Below are 27,612 nucleotides of genomic sequence, written 5' to 3' on the forward strand. Positions count from 1 at the left end.
AGTACAGTACCTTGTTTTGGTCTTTTCATACTTCCTTGTTCTTTTACCTTGGCTGGCAGACTGCAACTGCAAAGGGAACAGCAATACTTTTACTAGGACATCCAGAAAGGATGTTTGGTATAGTCTTCCCATGTTTCCTCAATGATAAGATATTTAAAGTTCAATGAATAAGACATATTTTATCTTAGTTGGTTAAAATTAAATTAATTGATCAGAGGGTTAAAAATAGAGCCTGGAAGAAGTAAAACAATAAAGCTTAGACCTTTGAACAAACCTGCTTTGGAATGTCTTTCAATAACAGTGGTGCTTGAGCTAGAAATTTGTGAGGTGTTTTTGACTGCTGGTTGAAAGATTCTGCCTGCAGAATGATAGACTTGACATACTGACAATATTTTTATACTTCTTTTTGCTTGATGATTTGAGGGACAGACAACCTTTATTAGTTTCTTGCTGGATTGAAGTAGAGTCTGTTGAAGTGTGCTTTGTGCTCTGAGCTCATGGTAGACAGGGACAAAAAAAGTCTCTGTGCAATAGCATTTTATTTTGCAGAAGGTGTCCTCAGACTCTGGAGAGCCACATGAAGCCGATGTGCTGCAGCTCTGATCATTAGTTGATGAAAATTTGCCAGGCTGGGTTGGCTGCCCTGGGCTCTGACATGGAGCAGCAGCTGGCAGCAGCACCCCCCCAGAAATAAGGATCGTGTTGGAGACAATCCTGAAGCAGGTGCTTGGAAAACCAGTAACAGGAGGGAGAGAAAAATAGACAGCCACAGACGTGGTATGTAAAGATGAAAGACACAAAATATGTGGGTTTTTTTTACTGGCATATATAGACAGAAACGTCACGAGCTGGAGACGTGGAGGAAAGTGAATCCAGATGGCAGGAGCTATGGAGAAGGTTTTCTCTTTATACAGGTGGGAGTGGGATGGGGCAAGGTTTGTGGAAGAGCAGAGAAAGTGGCCTAATGGTATCACCCAGGATGAACATCTGTTTGCACTTGCTGTATCCAGCTGGAAGCCATTGCCATGGCGTGTGCTGATAAAGTCAGGTGCTGAGTCCTTGTCCCACCATCACGCTGAGCCCCATCAAGCCCAGAGCTGGGGCACAGCCTCAGCACAGGACTGCGCCAGCACAAGTGAGTCCTGCTAAAAAAGGTGGGGAAGCCTGCAGTGTTGACAGCTCTGGGTGGATTTCTCCCAGTCTGAGGCATGGTCCAGCTTCTGCAGCCAGCAGCTCCATTGACTCCACTAAGAGCTGGACCAGGATAAGATGAATTGGAGGAAGATGCTTAGGGGGCTGAAGGACCTCTCCTATGAAGAAGAAAGGCTGAGAGACTTGAGGCTATTCAGCTTGGATAAAAGAAGGCTCCAGGGAGATCTCACAGCAGCATCCAGTGCCTAAAGGGGTTGTCAGAGAACCCAGTATGGGTGAGCATCATGCTGTTCTCTCAGCCTTGGGAATCAGTGCAATAAACCACTTGATGCAAGCTTCAGGCAAAAGATTGCACCTGTACATAAGTGCTTTTTAATTTGGCTCACTCGTTGAGCACATGGGGGATTGAGTCCAAAGTGGAGTGTGGAGGCACAGGCGAGCTGCTGTCCAGTGTATCATCAGAGCCAGCAACTAAGCAGAAGGACTTATTCCTTGTGGAAAATGTCAGTGCAGGTATTGCCAAATCCTTTATCCTTTCTAAAGGATAGTTCTGGGAGGCTTTTTCTTGCAGGGTAATTAATATGTTTCCAAAGCACAGTAGGAGCAGCTCCTGAAGTAGCTCTTGAGTCCAGTCCCCATAGGAACACTCTGCTCTCCTTAAATGTCCCCTTAAACGTGTGTGGCTTTGCTTAATTACCATGAATGAAGCTGGCAGGCCTTGCTGTAGCTGGGCTCATATTTGCTTATTTCACCGTTCAGATTGATTCTGAAACACGTGCTTAGGACCCCAAGTTTTATTGACATATGATTCATTTCTCTTTTGGCAGATTTGAGTAGGCAGGAATAAACGCTGTATACCAGCAGTAATGAGAGCTTGGAGATAATTCCAGAAAAGAAAAAACAATTGCCTGGTCATGGAGACAAAATAGCGTAAAAATTCCTTCTCCTCTCAAATTAAGCCATTTTTGTAGTAGGGGGATTATGTATTGGACTTGCTTTTTTGACTTTGTACTATGAATGCACTAGAATGAGCTCTTTGCTTTTTACATTCAAAGTGTGATATGTGCTCCACAAATGGAGTGGCTTTGCTATGGCAGCTCTCTGCAATAGTAGATTCCCATCTCAGGATAAGCCTACAACAAGTACTGTGCTGTTCTCACCGTGCCATGTTTGGGAAGGAAAAGGGGGAAATGAGTTTGAAATTCAGGTACTGACTCATTTTGGCACATTCCTCTTGGGTGCTATGTTAGTTCTGCCATGCAGCCAGGTGGTTATGGCATGGGCTTGGAGGCCTCCAGCTGTGCGTGTACCAGGTTTGTTCTTAGCACCCTGGTTCGTTGGGCATTGCAGCCCTGAGAAGGAGCCATCCTTGGGGAACATGGATGATGCCCTGTGTTTGGTAGCGTGGTATATTATTGAAAATAGTGCCTGTACTCATCTCTCATACAGGCATAAAGCATTGGTCATGCAGAGATTTGGTTCGGAGAATTGGCACAACAGTTGACTCAAGTCTGTGTGTGCCAGAGTGCAATGGGGGTGCATGTTCATGACGGTTAAATATGGGAAATGAAACATGAAAGTGAACGGTGTCAGGGATTTTTCCTTTTCTTACTTTTTCCTTTTTTCTTTTTTTTTTTGTCTTGCCCCAGAGCTCAGTGGCTGCTTAATTAAAGGAATAATGCATAATCATTGATGGTGCATGCGGATTGGGTACTTAGGGCTATGCTCACTCATTAACAGGATATTAAAATCAACCTGGCAGATTGCCTGTGTCAGGCAGGAGAGATGTTCTGAGCGAAGCTTGGCTGGAGGTGTGATGCCACCCCCCTGCAGGTCACTGGAGTTGAGGGAACTGTGATGGGATGCTGTGATAGACACTTGCCTGTCATGATGACATTTTTAGCTCCTAACCTGTGGTTTGTTGTCATGTTTTAGTTTATGATATTCTGCCATCTTTCCTTCTCTGTGTGTTTTTTATTCCCCAGATTTGTTGGTGTTATTCCCCCCCTTTCATTTTCCAGTGCTCCAGCATAAGAAATGCTTCTAGATTATTTTCTCTTCATTCTTATCTGTCTCTTCTGCTTCCAGCTGTTGACCCAGCCGCCTCATCCCTTCCCCTCTGTGCTGTTCACTCTTTGCCCTTTCTGTGTAAGACTGGGATGGTGTGGGGTGTATTTTGTGGAGGAGCTGCCCAGAGGTGGGGCCTGTGGGCTGGGCCTCTCCATGCAACATCTTCTTCCCAAATGTTTTTTGCACAGGAGAGGTTTTCTCATGGCTGTCAAAACTGACGCAAAGCCAGTTAGGCTTTAGAAGGGATTTTGTGACTCTTCTCATCACGCATATAGCCAGCTTCTGTTACACAAGTAACACTGTTCTTAGCCATTGGTCAGTATGTATTTGTTTTCAGGTTCTGGTCCTTAATGGCTTGGCCTTCCTGAAATGATTGCTGTGTGTTGCAGGATGCTGTAGAAAGCCTGTTGGAGCAAACTGTTGTAAACATCAGTTTTCTAATGTGCCTGGAGGTACCGTCACAGATAACCTTGAGGAGGAAAATCAATCTGAAACTTCATTAGGAGCATTGCATAGATGTCTGTGCTGATGTAATGTGCTCTGGTTCCCGTCGGGAACAGAATTTAGCTGCAGAATTGTGCTGGTGTTGTAACAATGCACAACCAACAGTCTGAGGGGGGGGCTATGAGGAAAGAATTGCCCTGGTCCAAACCAGGTGTGCAAATGGCCCTAATTATAAACTCCTCTTCCCTGGAGGTGGCCTCTTTGTGGTTCAGAGATGTCAAAAAAGAAAAATAGATTGCTTATGGGTGTCTGGTTCCACCCAGTCAGTAACTGCAGAAGGTTCTGGATCACACGCGAGCCCGAGGCTGCAAATCCAAACGTCTGGCTCTGTAACGCAGCTGCGGAGAGGAACAGCCAGGAGTGAAATGTAAATCAGAGCTTCAGGAGGGTCTCGGATGTCCCTGACTTGGTGTCACTCCGGCACCTCATCAAACAGGAAATTGCTTTTTCAGGGTCATCTGGGATCTCGGCACAGATCAGCACATCATCAGCATGATAATGGCAACTAAAATGATGCCTTTGCACCGTGGTGCCTGAGGGGCACCTCTGCAGCTGTGTTCTATGAACAAAATATTCAAAGCAAAACCAACAGCATTTTAGTTTCCTGGTGAAAAGACCTAGGAAAAGTAGAATTCAGGCACTTCCTTTCCCTATAGTGAACAAGGTGCTGATGACACCTCTTGTGTATGAACTTGCATCCCTCTTCTCAGCTCAGCCTCTACGTGAGTCTGAGGTTGGGGATGCTGCAGTGTGTGACAAAACAGGAGCCATGCTTCTATGCCTCTGGTCCCCAGCAAGACGTGTCTTACCGATAAAACACCTCTGAACAAGGTGATGGGCATGGGAGTCCATGGTTATGGCAACACAGAGTGTTTCCAAGGTGCAAGTGAGCTGGAGAGGCTCTCTGGTCAGCTCCTATGGCCCCACGAGCCACTCAAGACCTCTGTGGCCATTCATTCCTCCCTGAGCCGAGTCTCCTGCCTGACCTATAGAGCTGGATGTCCTGTTTCTCCATCTCGCAGTGGATCCAACTGTGCGCTCCAGTTATCTACGTTTTGCATGCTGAGCCAGTCAGTCCATTAAGCTGCAGCTCTGTCTGCATCTCCATCTTCATCTCTGACACACACTGTGCCACCAGCATGTCTTATGAGCAAGGCTGTCACATCAGCATAAGTATGCCACGGCATGAGCTTGCTGGGGAAAGAATGAAGCTCTAAAACCTAAGGAGGCCTTGTACCTTGTGCTTCTTGGAGCAACACGTTAATTCCTTGCTAATGGTAGCAGGTAACCAAAGAACAGGAGAAAGCTAGCCAGCGTGGTGCAGTGGAGGCAGTGGTGGTCTGACATGCTGGGGAGGCATATGTGGTGGCTGCTGGCCACCAATTCGTTTTCTTGAGTGCCTGATGTCCCCTCAGGCACTGTGGCAGGATTTGAAGCATGTTTCCTAGATCCTTCCAGCTAAGCTAGAAATAATGCCTTCAAAAGAGCAAAGGCAGTTCAGTGCTTGGGTTAAGTGCCTTGAAAAGGCTGAGTCACTTGTTCTGGGAGGCAGCTATCCAGGGATCTGGGTTTCCTTCTGAAAACACCTTTTGTTACTGCTGCAGACACTGCTGGTGCTCACCCTACAATGGAGCTGCTGCTTTCTGGCTGGCTTTGAGCACACTCATCCTGCCATGGCCTCTGTGCGTTGGATGTTCCTTCCCTTAAAATAGTTAACAGAAATCTGGGAATGCTTGAAAAGCACTAAGGGGCGGAAGGTGCTACTGAGATTTAGGTAATTAGGCCAGATCTGGGACTCATTAAAGCTAGTGGTAGTCTATCTTCTGACTTCAGTGGATCACACTTACAGAATACAGCATTTTATATCTCCCCTTACTCAAATTTAAGCCCAGATAATCAGAAAGTTTTCTAGAGGTGCCAATATCCCTGTTAGGTTAGGTCCTACGGAAAATCAGGGATTTAGCTTTACCTTTACCTATGGAAGGCTTGTGGGTTAGGCAGCAGTGTGACAGTTATGTTATAGTGGCTCCTTCAGTAACCTCTGCAGGGGTTATGTGACCCAGTGCTGGGGAGGGTTCAAGTGGGTGTCAGGCTTGGTTCCTGCTTGGGGGTAGATGCCTGGTTTCCCTGGCAGTGCCTTAGAGAGTGTTACATACCCAGTCTGATATTGTCATGCATAAATACAGTCAGGAGTTAAACGTGTCCAATGTTAAATATGTTGGAAGTGTGGAGATCTGCCTTCCCTTGCTGGGCTTCACCATTCCTCCCTGACCCAAGGAAGTCCCTTAGTTCCTGCAGGTCTTGGATAAGATCAATAGGCTCCAACAATGGATGAATGGAGTTATTACCCCAAATCTTAATGTGGATTTTCAGCACTCTAAGCTTGAGGTGACTTGAAAGGTCCTGCATCCCTACCCAGTGCCAGCCAGCCTCCTGCCTGTGCCAGAAACTTGGTATTTGCAACAGGAGCTGTTTGATTGTCTCCTCTCAGCAGGTAATAACGTCACTAATTAGTTTCCTAATTCGTGCTGTCCAAATGTACCTGAATTTCTAGGAATTAAACACTGCATGGAACCCGACACAGCAGTTAATGCAAGTGGAAGTAGGACTGGATACGTTGTTGATATGTTATAAAGAATGAGTTTGAGGGGTACCTCAGCTGGATCCTGCTGTGGGCACTGTGGTGCTTCATTACTGTCCTGGTAATAGATTTAGAAGTTGCCAACTGTTTTTGGTGATAAATGTGTCTTCAGGCAGTTCCAGCCACAGAGCCAAGATCAGAGAAGAGTTGTTTGGGGAATATCAAACCAAAGGTGATAGCCTGAATTAGATAGATGATGTTTAAATCACCTTGAATGTCAGGCTTTCTTAGATCCTAACGTTGTGCAACCATTGGGCACAGCTGTATATATAGGTATGGCTTGACCTCACAGAAGTCATGTCGGGTCAGGTTTGTGTTGGGGAATGGTGTTCTGATTGAAAGAACTTCTAATATCGTATATTGAACAGGACTGTGATATGGGAGTTGGCAAAGGTGGACAGAAGAGGGGTGCCTTCTCAGTGAAGCAGTACTGTAGCAATGGAAGAAAATGCACATGATGAATGTGAGTATGTGTGCTGTGTAGTTGTATACTGCCACATCAGAAGATGCTGTGACAGAAGGCATTTGGGGTAAGAAATCAGATGCTTTTCCTTGTGGGGAAAGGTCAGGCAGAAGGTGGGGCAGCTTGGGGTGGATGCTACCAGGCTGGCTCTGGGGCTGGCTCCTGGGGCAGTGGAGTGTGTGAGGAGGGCCATGTGTTTGCCTTAGGATCTGTGATGTGGGTCCACACTTCACCCAGGGGCTGAGTCAGGATGCTGCTGTACTTGCAGCCTTTGCCTTGCTCCCCACATGGTGCTTCCCTTGTCGTTTGCTCATTAAATGTGTGGGGTTAAACACAGGGGGGTTGCTTTGCTAGCTCCCGAAACGCAGTGACCTTTAATATGAAATTGGGCAGCCTATTGCCACATTTTCTATGAAAGCCAAAAAAAAAGGATATTGATTTAAATTGAATTGTATTATGTAGCATCGGGGGTGCAGGACTTCCTCAGCCTGCCAGTGCTCCTGCATGCCACGCACGTCCTGCTGCTTTCCCCGGGAGTAGTCAACAGGAACAGGAGAGGAGACAAAATGCCTCAGGGAGAACTTTTAATACCATTACCTGACGTGGGTTTTAGTGCTTGGCTGGTTAGGTGAAGAGCTGAGTGGCGTGTGGGCAATGGGAGCCATCCTGTGCAGCTCCTGCCTGAGGAGTGAGGCTTTTCCCTGAGTGTCTCCTCGGGTTTGGTCCAAGCTCTCTGGTTGATCTGTGCTCAGTGGAGATTGTGCTTTTCCCTTTGCAGCTGAGTAGCTGTAAGCCGGTTGGGTTTCCTGGCAGCCGTACCCTCAGTTTCCCCAGTACTGTTGGTAACTTTGCCAGGGATGGGTACTACATGTGCTGGCCCATCTGCTGATGAACCTGGCTCTTTGGGTCAGTTCAGGCTGTGACTCCGTCTCAGAGCTTTTTTCTTTATTGTCTACTTAGTCCTTTAGTTTTGGGTTTCTGTAATTTAATATTTGGGGCATCAGTAAAGACATTTAAGCCTTTTGTTGCAATTGCAATACCACTGCAGCTCCTTTTCCATTTGGGAATGGCTGTGACTTGGTTTTTGAACTGTTTGGCTATTTGGGATGAAGAACCAGCTCTGCACTCTGACATGGACCTGAGACAAGGCAGATGGATTGGTGAACTGCCTGGGCTGGCTGGTGTGTCTTCAGTCTCCAGAGTTGTTTCAGTGTCTGGATTTTGCATCTGAGAGTAACAGCATCTCGGAGCCAGGTCGTGCTAGGGGAGGAAAGGTTACTTTAAGCTGTCATGTCTGAGGAGCAGTGATGTCAGTGCTCCAGCTCTTTTTTTTGTTGTTTTTTTTTTTTTAATTAATAGTTTTAAGCATCATTAAGTAAAGGGAAAAGAAATACTGGCTGAGCAGCTATTCGATGTGAGGCTATGTCTGGTGCAGACTGATGAACAGCAAGGGCACAGTTAAGCTGTGCCACGGCCTGGATAGAATGGGCTGGATGCCAAGGGGATGTTTCCTCTGAATTACCTTCCTGTGGCCCAGGGATGCATTAACTGTCTCATGCCTGGACTTCCCAAGTGGCTGGTGTGGTCCCTGGGGGCTGGTAAGGGAAAAGGATGTCTTCCCCAAGAAGGCAAGTGACTGACCTTACATTTATTCCTCCTTATAGGTCCTCTTTGCATGGCTGCTGAAAAGCTGGTGAAGGATCAGCAATTAAAGAACGATCTTCACCTGGGGATAGTATTCTTTCTTGTTTCTGCTCAGCATGAGGTACCACCAGATGGTTGTTGGCTGCAGTTTAGAGCGTAACTGAAATTTGGTTTTCAGGCACTTAGATAAACAGGATTTATTTAATTTCTCTTCCTGCTTCTCCCTTCCCCTCCAAGCTCTGTTCTGAATGTCCATGTTCCCTTTTTCCTGCAGAATGAAGTGGAGCTGGGAGAGCTGCTGTTGTCACTGAACTACCTACCCAGTGCAGGAAGACTGAATGTGGACATCATTAGAGCAAAACAGCTTCTTCAGACAGACATGAGCCAAGGTTCAGGTAAAGGGCAGTACATTTCTCACATTACTCATGGGCAGATTATATGTGCCTTTACAGGAGAGCTGTGGTGAGGCTGCAGTTTGTGGGGGATCCAGGGGGATTCAGAAGCTCAGTTCCTATTAATATAAGGCTCCAGATATTAATTTGGTATATATAGCCAACAATAATGAAAGTATTTGGAACCCTGACATAAAATGGAGGGTGTGAATACCTTTGCCATATTTAAGTTAAAATCTCTGAACCAGGGTGAGGTGAGGAACCAGGAGCTCTAAATTACCCCTGTGATGTGTTCTGTGAGGCAGCCCATTTGTGGCTGTGCTGTGCTTTGCAGATGCTGTGTGCTGCCTGACTATTAATGTTGCAGTAGTTTCATTTATGATATCTAGCTGCTCTGTGGATGCTGTGAGGCTTTTCCAGTGCCCATGCTTTGCTCCCTGCTGAGCGTGCTGGCTGGTAACTGCTTCATGCATGTCCTCAGGTATTCTTCCCATGTTCCCTGCCCCAGCTGCCGCTGCTGCCAGAACACTGGCATTTTCCAAAGTGAACAGTCCGCTGAGCCTCTGTCAAGGCTGCCATTAATAGTGGCTTTGGCAAGGAGCAGTTTTAATCCACCTGCCTGACTTTTGTCTCCACTGCAAATCCCTGGGAGCAGCGCAGTGGTACAAGTCCCAGTCATTTCCAAGTGCTGTTTTCCAGCACGGTCCGTCCCCATGGTGCCCAGCCTTCACAGACTGGGGTGCTGACTCAGGATGCCCATAAAGCAGACCTTGTGCTTTGTTTTTTGCCAGATCCCTTTGTGAAAATTCAGCTTGTTCATGGATTAAAACTCACAAAAACCAAGAAGACCTCCTGCATGCGGGGGACAATAGATCCCTTCTACAATGAGTCCTTCAGCTTCAAGGTTCCACAGGAAGAACTGGAAAATGCCAGCCTAGTGTTCACAGGTAAATGTGGTGGTGGTGTTACCGACTTGGCATGGTTGTGCTTACCTCCAGCATCAATAAAGAAGCAGCTGTGGGTGTTCAGATGAACCTGTGCAGGATGGTGTCTGTCCCAGTAGCCACCCTGCAAGAGGTGACAGTCGGTGGGGTCTCCAGGGAAGCTTAATTAGCACCCTGTCCTCTGCAGAAGATGGTCCCGGCATTGCCACCTCATGGCTGGAGCTGGCTGGGAGCACACCTTGTCATCCTGTGCTTAGTTGGTGCCATTTGGAATGGTTTTGTGCAGAGGAGGAGGCGCTGACTGCACTTCTGAGTGGCAATGAGCTTGGCATAAAGTAAAATACTGGAAGAATGAGAGGGAAATATTGAACAATCCCAGACACAGGCAAAGATAACTGCTGGTACTTGGCGTAATTTGCTGGTGAGGTGATGCAGCTACAGGTGTTTGACACTGGCATTACCTGTTCTGTAAACAGGTTTGTTCATGCCTTTGTTTAAAGGACTGGAACTTAGTGTCAAGCCCTGAATGGCACAGCTGAGAAAGACCAAGAGACAGACCACACAGGCTGTGGGCGAGGAGGAGTCCTAGAGCTAACCTCACTCGAAAGCTCTGTCAGCACTGGGCATGTTTGGCTGGGATAGGAATTCTTATTTTTATGCAATTTCTGAATCTCCTATTTTTGTTCTCTGGGCATGAACACAGTCAGTAAAGTTGGCAACTGCCGTGCTGCTCAGAGCAGGAGGAGCAGAGCACAGCAATGAGTCTCTGGCTGTGCTCTCACTTGCAGGCTGGGCAGCAGTACTGGGGCTAAACTGGGGCCATAGACCCACCATGGCAATGGCCTTGTTTGCTGTTCCACGGGATGGAGCTCATGGGCAGGGCTGCAGGGACCCGTAAGAAGCAGTGGGTTTCTCTCCCATGCCACGGCTTCACTCAGGCTGTGTGTGCTGTGGAGCTTGGGCACTGTCAGGACTAGGATTAGACCCTCTTGTCCTTTGGAAGAACAGAGGGATTGGGCAATGGAACCCAGCTTTTCTGCCACACTGGGTTCCCATGGTTCACAAACATGTTTTTTGGCAACTTTCCACCCATTACTCGCCATCTTTTGAGGAACAGATAGGAATCTGCATCTGAAGGAATACATTTTGAGGTGTTTTTTCATTTTATTTCTTACGCGGCTGATACAGGTGTCAAAGCTGGTACAAGGAGCCTAATTCCAACCAATTAGTTTGTTTCCAAACATGTTATAACAAAAGAGATGCTGATGAGCAATTTAAATGTTACCCTGCATGCTCAGAAATTTCCTCAACTAAAAGTCTATAATTAATCACTGCTTTGCATGCATGTCACCCTGCCTGTACCTTGCATGTGCTATGATGAATTTGTTCTTGGAAGCTTCCATCTAGGTGATCTTGTGACTGCTGTAAAATATGCTTTTCTTTGTTCCCCCCTTTTCCTAATAGAAGAAGAAAAGGCAAACGGAGTAGCAGCTCTATATAGGCAGAAAGGTGAGGGGAATACGCTGCTCCTCACCCTGGCTGATGGAGTGGATGCCTGATTATTTTTTTCTGTGCAGGTGGATGTATTCTCAAGCAAGCCAGTGGGTAGTTATCTGATTTCTAATCACACATAATGCAGTCAGATTTCTGTAGTGTTCCTTTTAAGTGGTGCTTCACTTTCTAAGTGATGCGTTGCTCACTTTGAATGTTGCAATAAATAATCCCAGGCCAGAAATGTCACCAGCGCTTCAAAGCTGGGAAGGAGCATGCAGAGCTTGGAGGAGCAGCAGTGCCAGGTTCTCATGGCTACTGTCAGACTGAAGGGTGGTGAGTGGCTTGGGCACAGCACTGCAGGCATCATTGGGCTTGCCGCTTTTGCTGTGGTTGGGACTCTGTTGTTTGATATACATGGTTTGTGCAGCCAGTATATAGCTGGAACCAGAGGTGTTGGTCATGCTGTTGTGTGCGTACAGTCTTCTGGTTCAATGTCTGCACTGCCTCCCATTGTTAAAGAAGCCAAGAGCTCGTCTTGTTGTGAGGACCTTTCTGAATTGGCACTCTGTGTGTCACAAGAGTGAGATAGTTCAGGGGACATGGTGGTGGTGAAGATGCTGAGCCACATTTAGTGTTCACCTAAGTGATGGAGGTGCTCTGGATGTTGGTGGAAGCCTAACTCCAACAGGGAGTGCGGCACCAGTTTCTTCTTGTGTGCATCTGTGAGGTTTAAATAAAATGAGTATTAGCATGCAGCTTGGCTGAAACTCTGGGCTGGGGATGGTGGTATTCCCCATATAGCTGCCTTCTTGGCATGTTAGGGTATTGCACAGCATAAAAGTTTGTAAAGGGCTTTGGGATCTTCTGTTAAAAGACAATAAAGAGCAAATGGTTGCCCCCATGGAGAAGCTGTACCTCGCAATGTGAGGATGTTTTTATTACTCTGCATCTCCAAAAAGCAGGAGAATGAGGCACATTTTTCTTTTCTAGGTTTTTGCTTTCACTTGGGGGTTGGGGTTTTTCTGGCTGCAGTGATGGGTTTTTCTGTTGTGTGTTTTGTGGGAGTTGTTTTGTATTTCTGACTTTTTCTCAATCCACAGCTCTAGTCCATTAGGTCAGTTAATTAAATTTGCTGTTGAGTCAAAGTCCAATTGAAAAGGAAAATAGTCCTGCTTGATTGGTGGGTGATGATGCTTTGAATGAAGAGCGAGCTGTAAAAGCAGTCATGGGAGCCAGGAGTCAAGCGTATCTTCAATAATTTAAAGGAACCTTTTCTGTGGCTTCATATTTTGGACCCAGTCTGCAGCTGTCTTTACATTGGCTTGGCTTCACTGGAAATCAGTAGAGCTGTGCCAGTCCTTATCAACTGAGGCTCCTGGCTCCCTCTGTGCGGTTGGTACCACACTGCGAAGTAAAGCACTATGTAGACAAAGTAAGATTAATTCTTTTTCCCCTGTGTGTTTTTCTCCTGTGCATCTTGAATCAAACAGTCTGGGTTTGGTTCTTACTGTAGTAAAAATTTAGGCCCAGTTTTGCTGCAGCTTTAGCAAGGGCTGTGTGCACAAACACTGTGGATAGATGGTTTTCCATAAAGCACTTTCCTGATGGTGCTCTGGAGAGCTGGACTTTGGACTGAAGTGCAGCTGGACTAGGAGACAAGGCAGTAGGTCCTCCAAGAAGAGGTGCACAGGGTGAGCTCTGCATTAGGCAACATTTGGAGGGGTTTGGACTGGTTCTTAGCTCTTTCCTCAGACATACTAGGATTCAACACTGTAAATTACTGGCATTTACAGACCAAAATGCTTCTCCTTCCACACTGGTGCAGGACACCTTATGCAAGCTGTCTTTCAGCCTTCCTCTCTGTTCCTACCTCAGGTGCTTACTGGAACTGTCACTAACTCACATGTCCCTGTTTAGTGCCTAAGATGAGGTGGGATGAGCTTAGGTGGAGATGTCCATTCCAGGAGGAACCATCTAGGGTCAGGATCGCTGCTGCAAGTGTCACAGAATCCCAGAAAAGGCTAAAAATAGGAAAGTAGCTGATAATCATAACAAGTATAATGTCCTGACAGAAAAAATAGATGATGAATGAGGCAACATCTAGTGAAGAAGATACTTGTTTTTCATTTACACCATCAAACATGTTGTCTAGGTAATGAGCATCTGTATACATCCTGTCGTGGTTTAAGTCCAGTCAGTAACTCAGAACCATGCAGCCGCTCGCTCACTCCCCTCCTTCCTCCCCCAGCTCCCGGAGGGATGGGGAGGAGAATCAAAATAATGTAACTCCCACGGGTTGAGATAAGAGCAGTCCAGTAACTAAGGTATAACACAAATCACTACTGCTACCACCAATAATAATAATGATAAGGGAAATAACAAGGGAAGAGAATACAATTGCTCACCACCCGCCGACTGATACCCAGCCCAACCCTGGCGGTGATGTAGCCCTTCCGGGTAACTGCCCCCAGTTTATATAGTGAGCATGACGTGCTGTGGTATGGAATACTTCTTTGGCTAGTTTGGGTCAGGTGTCCTGTCTCTGCTTCCTCCTGGCTTCCCCTCCTCCCTGGCAGAGCATGAGCCTCAGAAAGTCCTTGGTCAGAGTAAACATTACTGAGCAACAACTGAAAACATTGGTGTTATCAGCACTGCTCCCAGGCTGAAAGTCAAAACCACAGTACTGCATCAGCTACTAAGGAGAAAAATGACTGCTACTGCTGAACCCAGGACACATCCTGTAACAGAAATGCACTTTTTTTGGGGTGATTCTTTTTTCCACTTTGGGGGTATTTTTGGCAACTTGATGCATACCCTCCATGTGCCATCTTCTGCTTAAATGAAAGTAGCCTGGATTCACCTCTTGCAGAGAAATGGGGTGGGGTTTAAAAGATGGTGTATTCTCCTAACCACATATACCTGTGGTATATATATATACCTGTCCCATGGTAAAGGGAAGGTGGAGTTTGGCCCTGGAAGCAGGGCTGTCAGCTGCTGCCCAAGGTCATTTCCAAGCAGAGAAGAGGATATTTAAGGTGCGACTGCAGCTTCTGAGCTCAGGATGGTTTGGTGCTGGGTGCCCTCTCCTCACTGATGGGTTTTGTGCAGGTTGTCCTCTAAATCCCAGCCTAACATTTGGAAAACATGGGCTGTGCAGCAGGAGGTGAGACAACACCTGAAATCTGAGCACTGTGGTATTTTGTTAGTGATTATAATGTTGTTAATAACAATCATTGGTAATGCTGTTTGTGTTGCAGTAAAGCCCAGATGGTCCAATAAAAAACATCAGTGCTCCAGGGCAAGCTGCATCTTGGTGGGTCGTTAACATCTTTTGATTGCTTACCATAAAAAATACAGCCTTCAGGGCTCACAGATAGGGAATATGTATCTCCCTGAGGTCCTGTGGTGAGTCTGTGTGTGTCTCTCCATCTAAATAATCTCTTGTACGTGTTTACATGACAGCATCTTTAGAGCTTGTGAACAAGCAGGGTCCCCCAAAAGGGAAGAATCATTTTCGTGCTCTGGGTACTGGTCTGTGCAAATCCAGAGGGAAAACCTTCTTTGCTGTCTGAACTGGCTGAGAGCATAGCAGAAGCTGGGACAATAATCAGGGCTGGTGGTGTCTGATAGAGAGCAGTGGTGGGGCTCATCCCACTGCACTGATCCCCTGTGAAAGGTGGCTGTGACTCCAGCAGGACATGATGCTCTGGAGGGAAGTGGGCTGGGATAGGGTTTACATGTTGATGGAGAGATAGCCTTGTTACATGTGTGAAAGCTGGTAAGATCTTCATCTGAAGTATTGGCTGAGGATGCAGCCCACAGGCACTCTCTTTTGAAGCATTCATAGGATTTTATATGATTCTCTTCACTTTTCACTATGTTTTAAAAATGGACTGTGCCTGTCTTCTATAAAGGTTTAGGACCAATTTTTAAATGTAATTTCTTTACGTATTTTAGTTCCTGAGGTAGCATTGAGGAGCGACTCTTTGCACACCTATACCTGAGGTTTCAATAGCTACTGCAGAGAGGCACTGACAATACCATCAAGCTGTCTGTTCACTGAATGCTGTAGCAATGCATGTCTTCAGACCCCCAGATCCCTTTGATGCTTTATTCCAATTAGTTAACTCTAATTAACTTCCTGTAATGGACAGTACTTGATTAAAATAACAGATTACTCCTCAATAGCAATATACCTGGTCCTCTGTTGGCTCATTTTCTCTTTCCCTTGGCCTTTGGGAAAATTTAAGGACCATTTAATCAACCTGGAGTTTTTAGAGGAGAAAAAAAGTCACTGTTGGTGTGTGTTGCTAATGGTGCAGTTCTGGGTAGTTTGGTTTGCTTTCACTGAATGCTGCCTGTTTGAGCATATTCATTGCTTTTGTGGCATTACAGCTTGAGAGGAGAGGAATTGAGTCTTCTTTGAAATCCTGACTTCTTGTTGAAGGTGGATACTTTGGGATGCTTCTGTATCTGGAAAAAGTGGTCACTAATGGCACAGACAGCCCCTGGTGAGCACAGCTCTGCCCACTGTCACCCTTCACTCTTGGGGGTGCTGGGGATGCTCTGATGCAGACCAGTTTGATTTTGTATGTTGTCTAATGAACATGAGTTGGATGCTCTATAGAAAATGTTTTGGGGTGCTTTAGAACAACATAGCAGAGTTTCTGGGTCAGTCAGAGGTGGTGGAGATGAGGGGGGAGGAGGGCAGCCCTGACGTGGCAGAAAAGGCTGCTTGGAGATGGGCCAAAGTTGATCATCAGCTCCAGACCTCACCTTCCCAGTGAGCCCAGGCTATGAGCAGGGGAAAACTGCTGCACCGGAGGCTTGCAGCCCACAGACCCACACTTAGTCATTGCAGCTGGAAATAAAACTAGCTAGGATTCATTCTGTGTGAGTCCTAAAGTCGGGTCTCTAGGCATTGGATCTCTTAAGTCCTGGTGGAGCAGAAGATGGCTGAAGCTCCTCTGACCTTAAAACTATTCCTGTTTTCTCCATCAGCTCTGGTGGTCAGACTGGTGTAGACACTGGAGACAAGGTGATGCTTTTGGTGTTCGCCTGTGCTGCACTAGATTTGTAAAAGTGCCATGGATGGGATGCAGACATAGCAAGGCTTTTCAGTGGTACCTTTGTAAATAACAGGCCATTTTCCAAATGTCCCAATTAGCTGAGCAGGTTGAAGGCTGATAGTGGTTTTATTCCTCAGGCTTCTCCAGAAATACACCTGAATCTTGATTTGCCTGTCTGTGTGAAAACATGACCTTCAGATGCCAGCATCATCTTTAGGTGCCTGTTTGCATGGGTGGAAGCCAGGATGTGTTTGGGGTCATTACACATGTACATTTTGACTTGTTGCTTCAGACAGGTGCTCATCTCTCCTTTCTCCTGTTGCTTTTCCTTTCCCATAAAGAAATATCCAGGTATTTTGTCTTTTGCACACAAATATGGGGAGTGGAGGGGAATCTTCTCTAATATATGAGGCAAATGATTAGGGTTTTTTTCCTGTGCTGGGATGCAGGAGGAAGAAGTGGTTTCTGTTTTGAAATGCTATCATGTTGAGCACCGTAATGTCTCTCAGATGGATAGATAATTAGGCAACTTGCTGCTAGAAAATTGTTTCTTATTGTCTATTAGACGTGTGTTTCTGAAGTATTGGACTGTCTGTATATTCCACAGATCTGGAGCTCAGAAGCAGAATCTAATTTGTGCCTAAACCTGTGTAATCCTATCTTAGCCAAAGGGAAAAAAAAGAAAAACCCATTGATGTCAGCGCTGGATTTTCTGGGGATTTATACCTGTTTAATTTAGATCAGAATTTGGCCTTTGTGTCTGGTGTTATAAAATACTTCATGTATTTATGCACCAGATACCATATGCTCTGTGCTCGGGTCTGGAGAGAGCAGAGTGCTCCCACCCGGCACCCTGTGGCCACATGGAGTAACCTGGCAGGTCTTGTGGGGACATCTCCTGCTCTTGGGGTGGTGGGAGAGGAGCACGGGGAGATGTGCTTGCAGTGGGAAACCCTGGCCTCCTGGTGACCACTCTGCCTGGAGGAGCCTCTGTGCAGCAGGAGCCATGCATGGGCTTCAAAATCCATCTCCATTGCTCTCCAGGTCCCCACCTGTGGCTTCCTGGTCTCCATGAGAGGTGCTGTTTGTCAGCCTGGAGCAGCAGGCAGCAGAGCAGGCAGTGGGGGTCAGTTGGAGGTGCTAAGTGGGTCCTGCAGCCCTGATCATGGTTCAGGCTCACTCAGGGAAGATGCTCCAGGGATGGTTTTGGCTTTTTTTGCAGACTCGCTGCTTTAACTAGGAGGAGTGAACCACTGTTAATCCTGGTGAGAGCAAGATGCTGATGCTTCCTGAGCTCATCTGTTGCTTGCTTAGAAGGCAAAATTATATTCTTCAAGAGGACAGACTTAGTTAATAACCGCATTGCAGACATGGCAGAAGCTACTTGTCCTGGAACTTTCTGGAATGTTTGGGAATCTTTTTCTCCTCAAGAGAGTAGCAAACCCTCCTCTGTCCAGGCTGCTCGTCAGCGCTTGCTCATTTTGCCAAGCCCATCAATTTAAGCAGTGTCATGCCTGTCTCGACCTCAGTGTTTCATCTTGTTTGGCTCATGCTGTGGTGAGAGAAATTGTTCAAACGTCTCACAAGGCCATAATCTTCTGTGTATCAAATGAAAAATGTCCGTGGCAGGAGCCGCTCTGGGCGGCAGAGCAGTGTCTGGAGATGAAATGCCTGTGCCTGGCTCCATGGCTGTCGGAGGAGACATATGAATTGCTGGCAGAGGCTGCCTGTCCTGCGTGGCCATCCCTGCCCGTGTTTACAGGTGCTGTACAGAACTGGTGCCGGAGCCTGTTCCTGTGAGGTATATAAATATGCATGAAGCCATTCATGTGCTTTGTTGGATCTGGGGCTCATAGTGCAGAGAATGGAGATGCAATGAAAAACAAGAAAAAATAAAAAGAGGAATTGGAGGTGGAAAAAGCCAGCCGTAGGTGCTGCTTTTCAGTATGCTCCGGGCTGTTGCAATGGGTGCATCCACTCTGTTATTCCAGCATCTCCTGATGAGATAATTTCATGAGCTGTCATCCCTTCGTGTCCTTGAGACCTCTGTGAGACATGCTTATGTGTTTCCTCTGCTCCTTGGGTTCCTGCTCTCTCCTATGGGACTTTCCTCTCCCTGTCTGACATCACACCCCAATTAGCTGAATGCTTGGCCCGGGGGCACCACTGGGTGCACCTGCAGGGTCCCCTTCCCAAGCTGCCCCAGCCAGAGCACAGGGGCTGCGTTTAGAGGAGGTCGAGGAGGAAAGTGGTTTTCTGAAGGGAGTTTCCTTGCCATGGTAGCGTTCCCCTCTATGGAGCAGCAGCTGGATACTGGAGCTGCGGTGGGTCTGTGCATGGCCAGAATTTGGCCATGTGCTCAAGAGGTACCAATTCCCTATGGAGCTGGGCAGGTGCAGACATTGCAGGGAGCAGCCTCACGGAGGAGATGCTGGTAAGTGACTTTTACATGCACATCAGAGCCTGATGGAGATTAAATTGATAGATATGAAATCACTGCGTCTTCTCTTTCTTCTCTACTAAATATCATGGGCCATGCGCAAGGCGCAAGGGGCAGAATTTGGTCTGTGCCTGTGACCTTCGCAGTGTGCATTATTAGTCCTGCTGCTGCCTGCTCCTAGCAGCAGCCTTCTTGTGCTAAACAGCTTTTCAATATTGATGTCAAGCAGTCCAGAAGTAGTTTTCAGACCTGCTTAACCTCATAACTCAGACCCACTATAGCTGGTGGCAGAGCTCAACAGCCAGCATAGAAAAGCCTGGACACTGGTTTCTGCCTGCAAAGGATGGGGGAGGAAGCATTCCGTGTGTGTGAAACAGAGCACTTGAGACCCTGCCAAGTCCTGAGGCTAAGGTGGGGAAGTGCTGATGGGTCAGTGCCAACAGGATTGTGGCTCCTGACAGAGACCCCATGGTCTGCTGAGACCTGTGTCCCCAGGGAGACACTGCGGCTCAATTGCCTGTGTGCAGCCTTGGCCACATGCCTTTGCTTACTTCCCCCTTTTTTCCCTGGTTTGGCTGTACTCCGAGAATGTGTCTGGGCAGTGTGCAGTGTGGCTGCTGGAGCAGGATGCTGGTGGATGAAGGTTTCTGGTATTTCGCAGCTTACAGCAGGCATGGCTGCAGGGTTAGGTGTGCCTGCACTGCACAGCCCTTGCAGTAAGGATGTCAACTGTGTAGGTGTTTATTCAGTTCCTTGCTTGGTGGGCCAGGGGTACCAAACTCCTACAGCCTGTGGCAACAGCAATTGCAGGTGTATGATGGTAGGTAGGGTTTAGTTAACGACTTCCGTGCCCAGTGGTTGACCCAGGCACCAGATATTCTCCTCTAGACCAGCTATAAAAGTTGAGGTGGATTTTTGCTCTCTAGTATATAGAATGAATAGCTTTATCCTGTAGAGGAGAGGAAGACAGCAGGGCCCTCTAATTCCTTCAGGGTTTCTCCCACTGGGATGCTGGTTCCTGTGGCTGTGCCTGCAGCAGTGGGCTGGCTCTGTAATCATGCCAGCTGGCATGTTGTGTGCCAGCATTGTGTGTCAGAGGGGTGTACATGAGTGGCAGTGAGGGGTGCTCTCTTGTTTAAGGCCTTTTAAAATATGCTGGAAGCAAGTAAATTGCATTGAAAAAAGCCTAAAAAGTAGAAAACTTTGGGGGCAACTTGTTAGAGAGTGGGTGGTGGTGTGCTGTAATTGTGCTGTAAATAAGCTAATGCAAAGTGGGTGTATAACCCAGTGTATAAACCAGGGTGTATAAACCTAGTATAAACTGGGTGAAGATGTTCTGCGTGATGCCTACACTGAGTAAGAAGACAGATGAAAAACAGAGGCACATTCCTGCTTATTTTCTTCAGAGTTAAATGGTTTTAATTGCGTTGCAGGTGACTGATGTAGGTGACTGAAGTAGAGTTAAATTCTTGGTGCCAGAGCTCTCACCCACTCCAGTGCCTTGAGGTTTCCCTGCGGGGAGATTTTCCTCCTGCAGAGGCAGCAGTGGAGGGGAGGCTGCCGCAGGGGCTCCGGCAGCTGCAGGCGGCAGCAGAGGCCCGGTGTGGCTGTACTCAGTGGAGCAGCGCAGACGTAACTGCTGAGTAACTGCTGGGCTCGTCTGGCAGAGGGGTTTCAGGAGATGCAGGTGCTCTGTGGCCCCAGCTGAGCAAGGTGCTGCTGCAAAAGCTTGTTCCCCATCACGTAATGGTACGGATAGCTTTGAAGTTAGCTTAAGGAAAGGAAATGTTCTGAATTAGTGCTTCTTCTTGGTCATTTCAAGCAGCTAATGTGCTCAATCAAAGGGTGAATTAGTATCCGAAATGCCAGCTTAAATTTTACTATTGCATATAACTCATAAATCACAAATACTGTGCAGTCATGCTCTTCACAATTACTTGGTTTGCAAGTCTCAGGGTAGAGGTAAAGGGGAAGGTAAAAGTGCATTTTGTCTGGATTTGGTGCCAGGTCTGATGCCACCCCGGCAACCTCATGGTTCAGGGGCAAGTGCCAGGTTATGCAGTGACATGTGAAACTGATGAAAAGCAATTCCCTGTGAGGCTGGTAGGGGACAAGGTGAAGCTCAGGCGGGAGTTGCCCCTGGAGCCAAATGTTGGAGCTCCAAGTCCCAGCGCATCTCCTGGCAGTCCCTGCTGCTGATGGGGGGCAGCTCTGGGCTGTTCATTGCCTGGTACCTGTTGTGCCGTGTTGCTCAGCCCTGTGGGAGCAGGACAGGCAATGGGGCTGTGACCCAGCCATCCTTCCTGCATGGGATCCCCACAGGGACATCTGCCCCTACCCCAAAGAAAAGTTTAATGTAGCACCCAGGCCCTCATCAATCTGATATGGATCATGCAGGAGCACTGCATCAATGAGTATATAACATGAAAATGGTTTATTTACATTACGTTACTTGTCCTCAAAATTCCACCCTTTTAATGAATGTAAGTGAACCCAATTTTCTTTTATTTTTCAGCATTTCTAATATAATAAGATTTAATCTTTTTTAAAAAGAAGTCTTTCTGTTTCCAAATGCATCCCTCAGTAAAGAGCAGCTGCAGAAGGAATTGGTTTGACCTCTGCTTCCTTAATTGCTTTTTGTTCTGTATTAGCCTAGAAATGGATGTTGCTATTGTGTAAATTACTGTGGTGGTAGAATAAGAGCTCCTGACATCAGGTGTGTCGTTTCTGTCAGGAGAATAGGTTTCTTAAATGGAAAGCAGTGTCTTTCTGTCCATAATCAGAGTCTGGGTCAGTCTGAAACCCTAAATGGTAATTACCTCATTTTCTGCTTCTAAGCAGCTCCATGGAGGTACTGGGCTTTTTGTGGCCAAGGGAAGATTTAATCTGAAATCTACTCTGAGCTCCTGTCAGGCTATGGAAGGGAATGCTCAGACATCAGGGAATACAGCTCCATCTACTTGTACCATAACCTGTGCTCAGAGAGTGGTGCAGCGCCCAACTGCTGTCCCATGGCCTGGACCACAAGGGCTTCACCTCTACCTGCTGTGGAAGAAGCTGAAAGGAAAGAGCAGGAGCCTTTTTCCTCCTAAGGTGTGAGCTTGGTCTCAGGTCTTCCTGTGGATGCCTGCTGCTTCAGCAGGTCCCCTTCAGCCAGAGCAGGTGTCAGCTCCTACAGGTCTCCTTTACGAGCTGTTCTTGGAAGAACTGGTGACAGCAATGGGGAAAATCATGCTCCCCGTGAGCAAAGAAAAGGGCTTATTTTTGCACTACCAGCTTTAAGCACCTTCCCCTAGGTAGGGTCCACACAGTACCTCTGTGCAGCTCCACCACCAGCAAATTTGCCTAGCAGATACTGGTCATTTAAAGAGGGGAGTAAAGCAAGAAAGGCACATCCTTGAGTTTTAAAGGCTCGTGAAGCTGGATTTCTGGCACACAAAGATCACTCATGTTTTCAGAAAGCTGCTGCAGTGAAGCTGCAAGGCTGTATACCAGAGGTTGAATCTAGTGCCACCTCTTATGGTCGGTGTGTGAGCATTTAGCATTTAGCCTTGGAAAATGGTGGAAGAACAATGCAGCAGCTCACATGTCATCTGTCACCTTCCTGGAATACGTAGAGGACTGCTTCCTCACACAAATGTTAGATGTGCCAACCAGGAATGAGGCGCTGCTGGAACCAAGAAAACCTGCCTTGTAGTATCTCAGTTACTGACAGCCTTGGCTGCAGTGGAGTTTGGGATCAGGCAGAGCATGCTGAAGGTTAGTATTTTAGAAGAGCAAACTTTAGCTTGCTCAGAGCTCAGCTGGAAGGGATTCCCTGGGAAGCTTCTGCTGTTCTGTGATTCTCTGAATGTCTTCCCTGTTCTTCAGCAAGAAGTCTACCTCTGTGCTATCTAAACTAGTTAATGATAGAAGCGACAATGCTTGTATAATTAGCCTGTTAATACCCTAAAGGAATCAACATGCTAATTACCTGACGTGATGACATTTCTAAAGCAAGGTGCTTTAGAAAAATCCAAAGTACTTGGATCAACAGTGAAATGAAGGTTAGCACACCTACCTGCTTTGCAGTCCTGACATGGACTGGTTTTGAAGAATTGGTGCGCCTTGGGTACTTCTCCACTGTTAATTTACCCTGTGATTAATTGATGGCCTTTAAGACTCCTTAATTTAAATTACTTGGTGTTGTCTCCCAGGATTAGGCTTCGTCTTCTTTCATCCTACATAAAAAAAACTAGGGAGACGTTTGGTTTGGGCGTACTTTTATGCGATTTTATTACAATATTTGATTTCTCTAGGATAATAAATCATAGAAAGACATTTAGCACAGTCATGCTAGCGGTACTTGTGAGGCCTTGTTGTAGCAGAACTTGTTAATAACTGACAAGCTGTGCACTAGCTGGAGATGGATGGCTTAAAATTCTTCACCACATCCTCAAAAGGCCTTTCCAAATAACACCAGCCTGGCCTCTTGGCGGGGGCACTTCCTTGGCAACATGCCCCAGAGAGCTGATAGCATCACCTCTATGTAAGTGATGGTGACAAGCAGGAGAGATGAAGCCTTCTTAACGGGGGTGGTACCTCAATTAATTGTTAACTAGTTTGAAGGTAAACTTACAATGGTCTGAGCTTCAGGATAGTTGCCATTCATTGTAATTGTTTGGAGAAATGATTTAGACATCTGAACGATTGCCATTATCAAAAATGTCCCCAGGTAATTTGAGGAGCAGTAGCATTTCTGCCCATGAACTGTGTGTGTCAGAGCTGTCAGAAGGTATAAAGTGAGATGTAACCTTGTACAGATTGTTTTGAGAATGCACTGGCAGGTAGTCCCTGCATCACACAGAGTGAGATCCCATACTGATGCAGTAGCTAGGAACCAGCCTTTGCAGAGAAAGGAGATGACAGAAATACTGAGTAGCATGCATACTAATTACAGTAATTGTGGGACAGGTATAATAGGAAATACACAGCCTTGACAGAGATGTGTAGCTAAAAGTGAGGTTGAGTGTTTAGTGCTCGGGGTGCTGCCTGCCTGGAAGTGTGCGTGCTGCACCAGGGCATGCTGCCATGAGGGATCCCAGTTGTGGCTTTGCTGCCAGCGCTGGTTTCTGGCAGCCCTGGGGAGCTGGTGCCGCTGGCAGGGGCAGAGCTGGGCTCCATGCCAGGCTCACGGCTCCATGCCAGGGTGCTCTCCTCCTTTGAACTTGCTCTTGCTGCACAAGCCTGGGTGGATTTGGAGCCCCTGCAGACATTTGTTCTTAAAAATCCCTCTCTTCCCTGAGGAGATTTTTAAATCCTTGATATTCCAGCCACTGCCTGTGGATATTCTGGCTGCAGCTTGCACAGACTCTTTGTTCTAATGAGCCGAGGCAGGGCTTCGATTTGCAAAGTGCTTTTGCTCCTGTCTGGTGGGAGCATGCTAACTTTCCTGGGATCGGGCCCATCATTAGAGTTTGCTGCTGTCTGCGATCTTTTGTTCCAGGAGACTGGGCTAATCCAAAGGATGGGATGTTGGGATGATGTCTTTCCTTTGGTTGCTTTCCTGGACTTCTAACAAGTAACTGCAGTGATAATTATGGCAAACTGTTTCTGTAGAAATATTGTGCTGACAGCCTCTAGGTGTGTGGTTCCTGTCTGGGTCGGGAAGGCTGCTGATTAGCCTGGAGTGGTTCATGACACTTGTGTTTGGAAGAGGACAGTTTGAGATGCTGCTTCTTCCTTTACACAGGTGCAGGCTGCTTGTCTGCTTTTCTGTTTCACAGTGCCCAGCAGAGCTTTTGTCATGCCTTTCCCTGATGTAATTCTACTTCAGAGCAAGGTTGGACGGGGCTTGGAGCAACCTGGACTAGTGGAAGGTGTCCCTCCCTGTGGCAGTGGTATTGGAACTGGGTGATCTTTAAGGTCCCTTCCAGCCCAAACCATTCCATGATTCTACTTTACCTGCTCTTGCTAAATACCATGATAACTGCAGATTTGTGTCGTTTGTTTGAATTGTATTTCAGTTGGTAGTACAGCTTGTCGTATCCCTTTCAAACTCCCGATTCGGTCTCTGACATTTTGAGATGCTGAGCTATATACCAGTAACACTGGCACCTGGTGTGCTGTGTGAGGGGGTGTTTGCAGGTCGTTTGGCTTTCTGGGGGCAGGGCTCTGGGTGGACAAGCAGTGCTTTTGCCTTGACCGGTCTCTGTCTCTGCTCCCTCCAGTGTATGGGCACAACGTGAAGAGCAGCAACGACTTCATCGGGAGGATCGTGATCGGGCAGTACTCAACAGGGGCCCCTGAGTCCAACCACTGGCGCCGGATGCTCAATGCGCACCGGACGGCCGTGGAGCAGTGGCACAGCCTGCGGTCCCGGGAGGAGTGCGACCGCGTGTCTCCAGCATCCCTGGAGGTAACATGAGGTGGGGACTAACAGCACCCAGGCCAAGCAGGTGGACAAGGCACATGAATAAACCACCGACCGAACCACCCCACCTCACACCCTACACGCACCCCATGGCAGCTCTGTTGGATTGAAGCGGCTGCCGGCACCCAACCGGCCTCACTGGCCTCTGTGAACCATGTCCCACCGGCTCCCGGCTGTTGCCCTGGGACCACCGGTGTCCCTCCTGGCTGGACCTCTCGCAGCGCACACCCGGCACCGCTTGACTGTTCGCATCCCGCATGGCGGAGCGTGGGCAGGCTGTGCGTGGAGGTGCTGCAGCAAGCACTGAGCGGGTGGAGGAGATGGGAGTTGCCTCCGCTGTCCTTCCAGTCCAAATCCATGGCTCATCCTCTCGGAGATATAAGTACCTGTGTGCTCTCGTTGGTGAACGTGGTAATTAGGCTAGAATATTTTTTTAAGCGGTAGAACCTGTGGTGAAATCGATTCTGACTCCAGTTTTGTCCTTGTGCTAGTTTAACAGAATTAAGCTCCTGTTAGTACGTACATGTGTGTGCTGGGGCACGCGTGCGGCCGTGTGGCCCCGCGTCAAACGGATCCGATGTCATGTCAGCGGTGAGACGTGCCACTCTCGATAGCAGCCTGTGTGCGTCCCGTAGATACAGTGATGATGTAGCAAAGTAAACATTTCCAATAGCATTTGTACTGGGAAAGCCAGCTCATGTCTTTTCAAACGTGTGTTCAGCAAAAGAAACCTGCTCTGGGGACTTTTGCAGTTAAGAAGACCCAAAATACATGATTTCAGTTCTCTCACAGACTGCAGTGGCTCTTTCTGTGTTGTGTGTGTTAACCCAGGTAGTCCTCCAGGTCACCAAGTGAACTTAGCTACGGTCAAGCTGTCCTGTTGGTTGCTTCTGTACATTTTATTTTTTCACAGCATATTGTCTGGTATTGATGTAGATTGTATATTTATTGAAAATAAAATTCTATTTAATTGTGGCACGTAGACTGGGGTGATACTTGTTGGCAGAATTCATCTTTGTGTTGAGCTCCTTTGGTTGTATTTGTGGCACAAGAAAAGCCGAGATGTTGGCTTTTGTCCCCTTGTTACTCACTGTGGGTGAACCAGGAGCCATTTGAGAAACTAGGGACCAGATGATGGAGATCGGTGGAGTGAGTGAGCCGTTGGTCTGGATCTGCATGGTTCCCAACCAGACCACATTGACACACTGCAGGGTGGAGGTGTCAGGTTTCTGCACCTGGCTTTGGGTTTTGGTTCTTTGCAGGGGTGGGCCTATATTATTGTTTTTTATTGCCCTCTTTATGAACACTGAGACTGCATAAAAATCTGTACCTTGCTTACAGCCCATTCAAGAAATGGAACAGCAAAGGCATTGCCCAGAAGAGAGCTGGGACTGGCTCGTGACTTTATTGTCTTTCCATGTCTTAATTGTGGAGGAGGAGGGATCTGTTCTGTGTTCAGCAGTGTTTATTTGTGTTGGACTGGAAAGCCTCACAGTGTTACGGATGGTTTGGCTCTGCTGCCACATCAGTGCTGCTGTGATGGAACAGAGGTGTGGAAGGGCCCCGGCTCTGGCTGTATCTGCTCCCTAGGTGACCTGTGAAGTTACTGGGGGTAGCCCATGGCCTCTACCCATGCCCATGGCCCACTCCATGCACCCTGCAGTGCAGAGCCTTCCTGCAGCCACGCTGGTCTTCAGGTTCCAGAGCAATAACCATCCAGAGCTGGCATGTGGTAGGGCAGGCAGCAGCCATCTCCCTCCCTTATATTCATCAAGTGCGGCACAGAATGAAGTTCCATTATCTCCTTACTTTTAATATTTTGGGTTTTAGAAAGAAAACAATACATACATGTGACTATTTCACCTCCATTTGTTGTTTGGCTGCTGCAGTTAGTTGAGTGTTAAAAAGCTTAGTGTTTGTTTGGACAGACATCTGTGTTGGTCAGTATCCTTCCTGCTGTCCAGGATTTCTGTGCTCCAGTGTGAAGGTCTGTGCTGTAACTCCGATACCAGCATTCAGCCAGGGACCTTCTCCAGTTCACATTGCAGTGGGTGTTTTGTTCTCTTCTGCACTCAGAGCAGTGCATGTGAGTTCCCCATGCAACAGCCAAGTCTGATATGGTGACCCTGCCATTGTGGATGAAGGAATGCGGAGAATGCAAGGAGGCTACAAGAGATGCTGTCTCTGTTCTGTATCTAGAAGCTATGTCTCAGTGGCTCGGGGAGCTTAAAAGTGTGGACACCCTGCTCCCGGGTAGGGCATGGTGTTGGATAGAGGATGTCAGAAAAGAGCCTTGGTGACCTTGTTGCTGAGCCTTCTACCTACTTGCTGTGGCTGGGCACAAATACGGGTAGGAGCTTACCTTGTTGGTGTGGTTGTGCACACAG

General features: G+C 47.4%; 1 protein-coding gene across 2 annotated transcripts in view; it reads left to right on the forward strand.

Moving 5' to 3' along the window:
• Positions 1 to 26,200, forward strand: part of SYT17 (synaptotagmin 17) — a 39,429-nt gene extending 13,229 nt beyond the window's left edge. For both annotated transcript variants that reach the window (XM_057418988.1, XM_057418987.1), the window contains exons 6-8: positions 8,749 to 8,869; positions 9,658 to 9,813; positions 25,023 to 26,200. In XM_057418988.1, the coding sequence (XP_057274971.1) occupies positions 8,749 to 8,869; positions 9,658 to 9,813; positions 25,023 to 25,219 (474 nt within the window). In that variant the 3' untranslated portion in view covers positions 25,220 to 26,200. The remainder of the gene's footprint in view (positions 1 to 8,748; positions 8,870 to 9,657; positions 9,814 to 25,022) is intronic.
• The last annotated feature ends 1,412 nt before the right edge of the window (positions 26,201 to 27,612 follow it).

The sequence above is a fragment of the Pezoporus wallicus genome, unplaced genomic scaffold (assembly GCF_028554395.1).
Source record: "Pezoporus wallicus isolate ANWC-B61680 ecotype Strahan unplaced genomic scaffold, APGP_CSIRO_Pwel_v1 contig_13942, whole genome shotgun sequence".
NCBI lineage: Eukaryota > Metazoa > Chordata > Aves > Psittaciformes > Psittacidae > Pezoporus > Pezoporus wallicus.